This window comes from Ciona intestinalis, chromosome 3 (assembly GCF_000224145.3).
Source record: "Ciona intestinalis chromosome 3, KH, whole genome shotgun sequence".
NCBI lineage: Eukaryota > Metazoa > Chordata > Ascidiacea > Phlebobranchia > Cionidae > Ciona > Ciona intestinalis.
The window spans coordinates 3438262-3449089 of NC_020168.2; the positions used below are offsets into that span (position 1 = coordinate 3438262).

At 33.8% G+C, this 10828-nt stretch overlaps 1 protein-coding gene across 2 annotated transcripts in view; it reads right to left on the bottom strand.

Annotated features, from left to right (window-relative positions):
• LOC100183703 (transformation/transcription domain-associated protein) overlaps positions 1–10828 on the bottom strand; it is a 78114-nt gene that overhangs the window by 2368 nt on the left and 64918 nt on the right. The window contains exons 60-74 of one of the 2 annotated variants that reach the window (XM_018811234.2): positions 10386–10478; positions 9923–10078; positions 9457–9729; positions 8736–8942; positions 8113–8286; positions 7442–7546; positions 6510–6653; positions 6232–6277; positions 5512–5708; positions 4592–4801; positions 3862–4005; positions 3278–3505; positions 2410–2621; positions 1027–1111; positions 248–495 (exon numbers count right to left, since the gene is read on the bottom strand). In XM_018811234.2, the coding sequence (XP_018666779.1) occupies positions 248–495; positions 1027–1111; positions 2410–2621; positions 3278–3505; positions 3862–4005; positions 4592–4801; positions 5512–5708; positions 6232–6277; positions 6510–6653; positions 7442–7546; positions 8113–8286; positions 8736–8942; positions 9457–9729; positions 9923–10078; positions 10386–10478 (2522 nt within the window). The remainder of the gene's footprint in view (positions 1–247; positions 496–1026; positions 1112–2409; positions 2622–3277; positions 3506–3861; positions 4006–4591; positions 4802–5511; positions 5709–6231; positions 6278–6509; positions 6654–7441; positions 7547–8112; positions 8287–8735; positions 8943–9456; positions 9730–9922; positions 10079–10385; positions 10479–10828) is intronic. The other variant, XM_018811233.2, reaches the window with a different exon arrangement.

Here is a 10828-nt window from a genome sequence, read left to right on the forward strand (position 1 = left end):
TTTTATGAATGGATGACAATTTATAAAATCATAAGTGATCTCTTGTGTAAAAAACAAGTAAATTTATCAGAAGAGCTTTATTAGACATAGCACGTCCGGCAGCAAAACTTAACAGCATATATAATATATACAGTGTTTCAATTTTTTTTATTGAAATTTCATAAAACATTATTTTTAAACAAAGTTTTCTCAAACTTTTTTTTTAAACAAAATTTTTTAAAACATATTGAAAAAAAATCTTACGTACCTAAAATAGGCTGCATGAAGATGACCAGAGTCCTGAGCAATCTGCATCATCTCAGGTCGCAACCTCGTGAGGTGAAGAGCAAACTCGGCAAAGCCGAGAAGAGCGAGATGCAATGAGAAACTCTTCCTAAAGGTCCAGTAGTCTGTAGCATCGGGGAATGCATTGACTGCCCATTCCTTCAGTGTGGTTCGTGGGACCATGTCAGTTTGTACGTCTCGTAAAATGTCACGTAATACATGATGCGATACCTGCGTGTGTAAGTGTATGAATGTAACTTACTATATCCTCGCGTGTCAGGAAAAGGCTGTCGTTATAACATGGGTGTTCATAAACCTCGTGCCAGCTTTTGAGTTACCATGTATGTTACTTCGCGGGTGTTTTTTTAATTGGGTTGGCCAAATTATAAGCCATATCAGAGCAAAAATCATACACAAAGTTGAAAAGTGTGGTAGCACACGAACATGAAAAATGGTGCAAAAAATATGTGTTTGACTGTGATGCGGTGTCACAAAGTTGAGTCCCAGCCACATGAAAAACTTAAATAAGCATCTGGGGTGTTGGGGTAATAGGCTAAATCTAGCCTAAATCCCATGTCTTTGACAAGGACCTTACCCACAAAGAATTTTCATTCCAATTAAATGTAACTATGTTTTTAACTGTATTCTTGCTTTAACAACTGTTGTTTCTTTAACAACAACATTTTCGTTTTTAATATTTTTAATTTTGCTACCGTTACAGACACAAGACAAATATTTTTTTATATTATTATTCTATTCTACCTGCAACCCCCTTGCTTGAACTGATGTAAGACGTTCATAATATTTTCCAATTGGCAAGTCATGTTCCACTGACTTCTTCACACATCTGTAACAAAGCAAGGAAATTGTAAAATTGGTATTTTAATTATATTAGAATAGTAAACAATTGCTAAAGACTTGATCGTGAAAAGATACGTTGAGCTTCATCTAAAATGTTTTTTTTTAATAATAATAACTTTTATTTGTCTCTTTAATTACGGCAGCGAAGATTTAAAAATATTCTAAAAAAAGACAGGATATAGCGACAAAACAACAGTTGTTAAAACATATTTACATTTAATTGAAAGGGAAAAAGCGTGGTCGCATACCTAAATAGTGATAGTATACTCTCTATATGAACCCTACCCATATATATAACAATTAGGTACTTAAAGGGGCATACCAATTACCAACGGAAAATAAAAAATTATATATGGATAGAGATGCTTGAGTGTGATCTAAAGATACCACCAAAGTTTTAAAAAAAGTTTCTAAAAACAATGTGTAAAAAAACTGTAAAAAAAAATATATATATATATATAAGCATTTGGCTGATTAATGTTAAGTTAAAACACACCATAAAGTTTAATACTAAAATGCTGTTATATCATGATAATAATGATAATTGTTTTATTGAAGTGAGTTTGCAGCTGTGGTGAAGTATGGCGACAAACTTGCCATGTCATGATGACTCATGCAATGTTTGCTCGACATACGTTGACACAACAACAAATGGACGATTGTGATGTCACAATGAGGAAATAATAAAGTAAACTGATTTCTGTTTTCGAAAATAATTTTTGCCCTATTTCAATTTAGCTTTTCATTTGAAATGAAACACTGGGTCTAATAAACTATGATTTTGTGCAGTTTTTATTGCAAACAAAATTCCACTATGATATTAGTGTAATACAACATGCTTTGAACTTGTTATTTACCATGGCATAAAATAATACAACATGCCAATATGTTTAAGCTTGATATGACTAAAACAACATGTTATATTGTTATAATACAGCATATTGTACCACGGAAAACACCAATAGAAATGAATGAATGTAATGTATGACTGGCTATTTAGACAATCCATTAGTGACCAAAGGGTTGGAGCAATTGCCGTTAAGTGCCTTGCCCAAGTACACATACACAATGGTAGCAGCATCGAGGCTAGAATGGACTACAAGCAAGCTCGCTAATCACTTTGTCACAATAAGTTTTTTAAATTGTAAAAATTGTAATATTACCTCAGTTTTGTTTTACAAATTGTAAGACTATCGGATTTATTATCATTTTTTTTTAAATTGTAAAAATTGTAAGATTAGTTTTAGGAGGTTTTGTTGTTTTTTTTTTAAATTGTAAAATTACCTGAGTTTATAAATGTCCAGCAGCGACAGCGATGACGGATTATCTTCAACCAACCTCATCTGGGGAGACACAGCTACCACACGAGGCACTGTGAAGAGGAGTTGTCTCTTCGCCGTCTCCTTCCTTTTCTCCAATCCAGGATTAAGGAGTCGGAGCAGCTGGAGGACTCTTTCTTCCCTTCGTGATTCGATCAGGCATCCATCGTTCATTACCTGGAGGTTGGGATTTTTATTCTTGCTGTTTAAATATTTAAAAATAATTTGGGTAAAGGGCACAGAAAAAATCCCAAATAAATTATTGTAACCCGAAAAATCCAAATAAATTATTGTAACTTGTTTATTGTGGTGTGGTGGGGAAACAGCAGTAGTTATAACACGGGTGTTCTGTTTTAAACATAGCGTGCCTGCATTTGAGTAGCGCATATGTAATTTTGTAGTTGATTATTATTTTTTGTTGTACAGCTGATGAATTAGATAAATCATAATTTGGGTATTAATAGAAATGCTAAAACGTTATCTAGGTACCACTGAAGTTTCAGAAAAAACAAAACAGTTTCTTAAACAAAGTTTGTCAAACCTGAAAATTCAACTGTTGTAGTAAAAAAAAAATCGCTATGCGAACATAGAGGGGATTTTTTATCAGAAAAAAACTGGCATTCAACTTAAACAATTCTAGTTTCCAAACTACTAAAGAAAATTATTTTTTTGTCGATTTAGCATGACGCTTCTTTTTTTCTTTTATTTTAATTTCTTTAAGTTCCAGTGAAAATTATATAAATATTGCATACAATCGCACTGGACCATGTTAAAAATAGGATGGGAGGTGCATCCATTTTTGACATGTAGTTTAACTAAGTTGCCACACTCACCAAATAAGGATACACCTTCCCATTATGGCCTCTTATATACAACCGTCGAGCGGCAGTGTTGTGTTTCTGCACGACATGCACGCGTGGCATGAAACGCGCGATCTTCACATAATAATGTGTGTGTTTCGGCATCAAGAACTCGCCAGGGATTTCTACTTCAGCGGTGCTAGCTGAAAAGTTGCTCAAAAATCGACATTTCTCTTCAATGAGGAACGACTTAGGCATCATCTATGAAATAAAATAAATCATTTTTACAACTGGACTACCTTTGAGTTAGTAAATTTTGACTTAAAAGAAATTAAAATAAAAAATTAATATTTTTTTAGCAACTTTTTGTGAATTTAGTGTATTTACAACTAAGTTGTCTTTCTTAGTAGTTAAAAGTTTCAGAAAAAATATACTATGTTTATATTATATACATACATTTTTTGTGAAGTTTTGTAGGTAAAGCAGAAAAAAATACTTGTGATTTCCATTTGTGTTTTATGTGTATAAGCATTTTAACAATTTGATTTAAAAATATATTTTAGAACAGAAAACATTTGTATTTAATTTTTAATTCTTTTATATAAAGAAACCCCTACCTTAGTTTTAGCTTCAAGAATTCGAATCCATTTTTTAAGTTTCTGTATAACGTTATGCAGCTTCATTGAACCAGGGATGTCAAAATCGAAGTCAGTCGTGAATTGATTCTTCATTTTCTGGAACACTGGATCTTGTGCAGTGGCCTAGAGTTTAAGTTGGAATGTAACATTTTTGGATGTTTAAAAATGTTGGAAAAAAGAAGATTTTAGACAACAAAAATTGTACTTTTGAAGAAAGTGTTGTGGCCTAAGATTTTGTTGTCTTGAAATAAACATTTTTTAATGTTTAAAAAAATGGAAAATGTAACAACAATTGTACTTCTACAAAGGGAAGTGCAAGTCAATGTTGACAAAACACTTTACAGCAATTTTTCTAAACCGGTAGTCCTTTATAGGTTGTTTAAATTGTCAGCCATACATTAAAAAAAAAACATAAACTAATTACTTACAAATTTGATATTTGGTAACTCATTAAGTGAGCATGTTACTTTGTGGGTAATTATTTTTTTGCTTTCGCTGATAATTTGGACAAACCATTACTGACCACTGGGTTGGAGCAATTGCTGCTAAGTGTCTTGCCAAAGAACACACGCCCACAATGGTAGCCACGAAGAGCTTTGAACCAATTACCTCTAAGTTAGAGGCAGGCGGGCTAACCAACTGTGCTACAGCATCGTCAAGATACATTCACTCATTCGTTTGATACTTGTAGTTGTTTTAAACCACATACCTGCACACGCCGAGCCAGGGACTCTGACGCAGCGCTTGAAAACGTTTGCGTCACGTTGGCCACATTTTCAATTCCCACCCCAAACGTAGATACAAGTTTCTTCACAAAGTTAAGTGTGTGCGGGGTGATGTGAGCTTGCGAAACCGCAGCTCGATTCTCAAAAGCAACTGTGTAACATTTTGCCAACCCCTGGCACAATTGTCGAAGGACCTGAAATACATAAGCAGATTAGAAAATGGACTGAATAAATTTACCAATAAATGGTGAAGATATACATAGCTTTTATTTAATGTATAGATTTTAATAGATAGGACATTTTGCCTAAATGCCTATTTTTACAAGTTGTTATAAATGAATGTAACTTACTTTATCCTCGCGTGGCCGGAAAACGACAGTCGTTATCACACGGGTTTAACACCTCGTGCCAGCTTACGAGTTACCATGTATGTTACTTTTTATTTACGAGTGCTGGTGTCAATAAGAAATATAAAATCAGCTATGTATGAACTTATGTAGAAATGACAATAAAACAAATCTAAGTAGACCTTGATCTGGTGCTCATAGAGTTTGATGACCCTTGGGTAAAAAAATACAGTCAGGATCTGGTGCCATGAAAATGTAACAGTCAAAAATTAATTCCAACCAATTGTTTAATAAAAAATATATATAGTGGGGTTGAGAAAGATGGGACACCTTTAGCACACATAATATCCAAATACCCTGAACGTGTTTTAAAAAAAAACAACTATGTTTTCTAAAAAAAAAACGAGTTGTCTGGATACAGTTTAATAATTCATTAAATGCTTACTACCAAATAGAAGGGGAAAATGAAAAAAAAAGCTGTCCCATCTTTCCCCACCCTACTATATTTCGAAAAAATGGCACTGTCAGACTCTTATTAAAAAAAATGTTATTCTCACCTCTTCATGCCAATTCTCTCTAAACCAAACCATCTGATCAACTATTCCTTCTAGTGAAGATAGGAGGGTTGGATGCAAATCACGTTGCATGTGCATGATCCTACTACATCTCCACATAGAGGGTGTAGCACGTATTGGGCCGCTGTCGCCTGACGCTTGGCTGCCACTACTGCTACCAAGGGACTGGGATTTGGGGTCTGGAAATTTTTTTTTTAAGTGGTGAAAACAGAACTGCTTGGTGAATGTAACTTACTTTATCCTTGCGCGGCCCGAACAGGTGTTTTGTTTCATACACCTCGACCCAGCTTACAAGTTACCATGTTTTGTTATTGTGTGGGTGATTATTTTTTGGCATTTTTTTCATTTTTTTATGTGTGGCTGATAATTTGGACAATTAGTAACCACTGGGTTGAAGCAATTGTCGTTAAGTGTCTTGCCCAAGGAAACATACGCCCACAATGGTAGCAGCGAATTGCTTGGTAATACATGTAATAGCTTATATGTAAACAAGTGGCAACTGGGTTGGAGAATTTTTGTTAAGTAACTTGCCTAAGGACCTACGCCACAATAGTGGCAGTACCAAGCCTTGAACCTGGTATTTTCTGGTTATACGACAAACGTTCCAACCACTGTGTCACGCCACTGGGTAAAGTTATAATGAAACGAGTGCACAAAATTTGTAAATATTTACTGAATTATTAAAATATGAAGCGTTCTTACCATTTAGGTCTGGCTGATCAGTTTGGCTGTCAGAGCCTTCAGAAACCTAATAATATTGAGTGTAAATATAAAAAAGTTAAATAAATTAGGTTATATTTCAATATAGGTAATATAGTTTAAAAACTGAAACCATCTTCAGTAAGGTCGGAAACTAAAATAACAGAAACACCCCAAGAAAAGTGCAATGAACACTGCTGTAAAGGAACACGCCAAAAAAGATGCAAAAAATGCCCATAATGCGAATAAAGAAGCAAAAGAAAAAAATCAATTATAATTACCTGAGAGTCCGTAGATAATTTGACTTTTTTATCCCCCCCACCCAATGCTTCTGCACTTTTGTATCTTTCCCTTTGTTCAATCTTCAATGTGAGATAAAGTGTCCTTATAGGGAAGTATACAGCTTGAGGATACACCCTTGCAACCTAGGAATAAACCAATGGTTAGGTATTTGTGGAAACTTAAAGGAACATACCAACAAAAAATAAAAATTTGTGTATGGATACATATGCTCAAATGTGATCTATAGGTAGCACCAAAGTTTTAAAAAACAAAACAACTTTAAAACAGAATATTTATGTGTTGGGATGCCCCTTTAAGTGTGAAAGAAATATTTTAATGTAACTTGCTTCATCCTCGTGTGGCGCGAAAATGCTGTTGTTTAACACAGCTGTTCTGTTTCATACACCTCGTGCCAGTGTACGAGTTACCACACATTCAATTTTGTGGGTGTGTTTTATTCTGTATTGCTGACAATTTAGACAAACAATTACTGACCACTGGGTTAGAGCAACTGCTGTTAAGTGTCTTGCTTAAAAAACATTCGCCATCACAACGGTAGCAGTGACAAACCTTGAACCCAAAACCTATAGGTTAAAGACAGGCGCACTTACCAACTTGTCACTACGTCAGAAAACAATGCTGGCAAAATTAGATGTTATTTTATACGAATTATGTCTTTTGCATGTCAATTATTTTGAACAAAAAACTATGTCAATTATTTTGAACAAAAAACTATGTCAATTATTTTGAACAAAAAACTATGTCAATTATTTTGAACAAAAATCTATGTCAATTATTTTGAACAAAAAACTATGTCAATTATTTTGAACAAAAAACTATGTCAATTATTTTGAACAAAAAACTATGTCAATTATTTTGAACAAAAAACTAAGTTTGATTTTACACATCACCCCACAGATAAAATACTTACATGACTCAGTAAGTTAAGTATCTTGGCCCCATGTCCACACACTAAGCAAGTGAGTATCTGAGGCACCCATGCTAACCATTGGATAGAAGGCACACCAACTGAGTACTGCATAAAGTGGGAATAAATCCGTTAATGCACATATTAAGAAATATAGGTTCATGCACCAAGTATATATTACATTAAGATATGGGTAGTATACTATTTTTATAGTATACTGAAAATATTTTTATATTGGATTGAATTTTTAAGTGCAGATTATAGTTTTTATTGTAAAATAAATAAAGGTTTTGTGTTGATTTTTAATTAAACTATTTTTAATTTTAATATATCGTAACACCTTGCATTGGGATGTCTATAAAACTATTAAGCAACACAGGCCAAAATCTGAAAAGCTGTTTACACTTTACAATGACATGATATTATGATATAGTGGGGAGTGGGAAGATGGGTCACCTTTTCATTCTATTTTCTCGTCCTATTTGGTAGTAAGCGAAAAACATTCAAAAAATTATGAAACCGTATTGTCGCGACTTTCCTTGCCCGTTGTTAAATTGTTTAAAACATGATCAGAATATTTAGATATTATGTGCTAAAGGTGTCCTGTCTTCCCCCACCCTACTATATATTTAAACCTTAACAGGTAAATCAAAGCTTTAACAGAAGATAAAGACCTTATCGACTGCATCAGCCAAAGTACATTGTTCGTCGTCATAACTTAGCAACCAAATAACTTTGGCCAAATATTTCCTTGATTTGTGTTCGTTTTGATGGCGACAAGCGTGTAGATAGCATGTAATGGCTGACACGCCAGCTTGCTCTACCGAACTTGGTGGGCTTCCATTTTGCTGTGAATACATGTGTGTAAAATGATTGCCAATATATGAATATACGTTATTTATCCCTTCATGGTTGGGCAACAACAGTTGTTATAACACAGATGTTCTTTTCATACACCTCGTGTCCACTTTAGCACATAGTCAACTTATTTATCTTCACATGGTGGCGCAAGGACAGTCGTTATAACACAGATGTTTCATTTTTATACACATAGTGCCCACTTACGAGTTACTACATATGGAACTTTGTGGATGATACTTTTTGTATTAGTCATTTTTATCAGGACTCATAAGGGACAACTGGGTTGGAAAGATTGTCCTTTAATGTCAGTATTAAATTTTGTGCATTAATGTCTTATTTTTGACTTTGACTTAATTTAAACACTCATTACTAATTTAAACAACTTTCATTAATTTTCTTTACATATGCTGCCTATACCACAAGTATTACACCTTACCTTCAAAAACACAGACTCCAGATAATCCCCCCATAATGCCCATGCTTTAACTAGGACGTCATGCATTTGAACAGCTGCAGAAAAAGCTTTGTTGGCTTCATCAGACTTCCCAATCTGAGCCAGGAACATTCCTTTTAAGGCGTAAAACTCTGCAGTCATTTCATGAGTGAAATATTTCAAGTTGGTTGATTCAATTACCTCCAAACCCTAGGAAAGGTAAGATAGAGTGGAAAAAGGTTATTAAGTACAAAGGAAAATTAGAATTAAAAGGAAGGTTATTAAATACATGAAAGGAAATTGGGATTAAAAACATTTTTGTACAGATATTGCCATGAACGTCTTGAAATAAATTAGAATATATAAAAAACAAACTACCCTGATTATTATTATTTTATATAAAAAGATCTTTTTTTGACAAAAAAAGTTCCAAACAAAAAAAACTATCCTGCTTCTCAATATTTTATATAAAAAGAGCTTTCTGGCACAAATAAAGTAAATTTTTGCAATATGACACCAAATTTTAATTATTTTAATGATTCATCTATAGCCACCTTCATGTTCATTTAAAAAAATGGTTTAAATTACAAAAATACGAGTATTTTTCTTTAATTATAAAATTAGCGTTTAGTTTGCTATATCAAAAAACAGGTTTTACTGTTTTGGTACAAAGTCTGCTAAATTGAACTACTTTTGTGGTTAAACTGATAAACATGTGAATTACCTGCATACATTCATTCTTTCCCATCACTGCAGCCATTTGCAAATAACATTTCACTTGCTGACGTATCTTTTGGAAGCAATCCACGATAGGAACAGATGGTATAGAATGAATACGAGATAGAGAATCAAGGGCAGAATTTATCTGACCATGTTTTCTTGCCACCTTCCCATAATGAATGATAGCAGATGCAGAAGCATGCACGCCCAACATTGCATGGGTGGAGTTTGGATCTTGCTGGCTGGCAGATGCGGTATCATATGCTTGGACTATTGCCTAAGGACATAAACACATTAAATGTTCCATTTTTGGAAAAAATTCAATGCAAAACCACAAAATATGATTAAAAAAGTGAATTTGGGTTTAAAATAAAAACTGACTGCATTTAAAACTTTAATAAAGTGTGATACTGTCTAAAATTATCCAATTTTTTAAATGTAATGCTTTTTTGGACCAGTATATATATTACCTGGTAGTGATGGTGTCTCCATGTGAAGATATCACTCCAGTGCGAAAGGTCATCAGAGGTCATTGGAAGTCTGTTCCTCCAAGTCTTAACTATTGCCTTCATATCATGGAGGGAGTTACTTCGGCCAATGTTGTTTGGTTGCAAACTTTGATGGACCTGGGAAGTATGAAAGTAACTTATTTACCCTTGTGTGGCAGAGCATAAACAGTCTTTATAACACGGGTGTTCTGTTACAATGTTACATACACCTCGTGCCGCTTACAAGTTACTACGTATGTAACTTTGGATAAAAATAAATGAACGTAACCTTTTTATCCTTGTGTGGCAGGGCAGCGACAGTCGTTATCGAATGGGTGTTCTGTTTCATACACCATATGTCCGCTTTTGAGTTACCATGTATGTCGATAATACCGCCACAATGGTAACAGCAACAAGCTTCGAACTATAAATAAGATGATTGTACCTGAGCGGCTTCTTGTAACTCAATAATTTGTTGTGCAGCTTGTAACAGTGGTGTGTGGATGTGAGACACAATGCGTGGAATCCTTTTCCATTCCTGGAAATATAAAACTACAGTTAACAAAAAAAAATTAAATCAAATTACCGAATGTCATATTGTTGTACTAAAAGCTGAACTTATTAAACCATGGATTTTAGAAGTATAAACAATTCAGATACCAAAGCAATTAAATTTACTTCAATCTTGGTTAAAAGTAATAGCTAGCAAAGATAGCAAAAACTATTTTTTAAGCTTGGTAACAAATTTAATCTGTGTGTTTTGGCCAAAATCCAGTACTGGTCTTAGTTATACTTGATCTAGATATCAAAGCCGTTGAATTTAATTTAACTTTGGTTAAAAGTAATATATGTACACGAAATAGCAAAAAATGTTTTTAGATTTCGTAA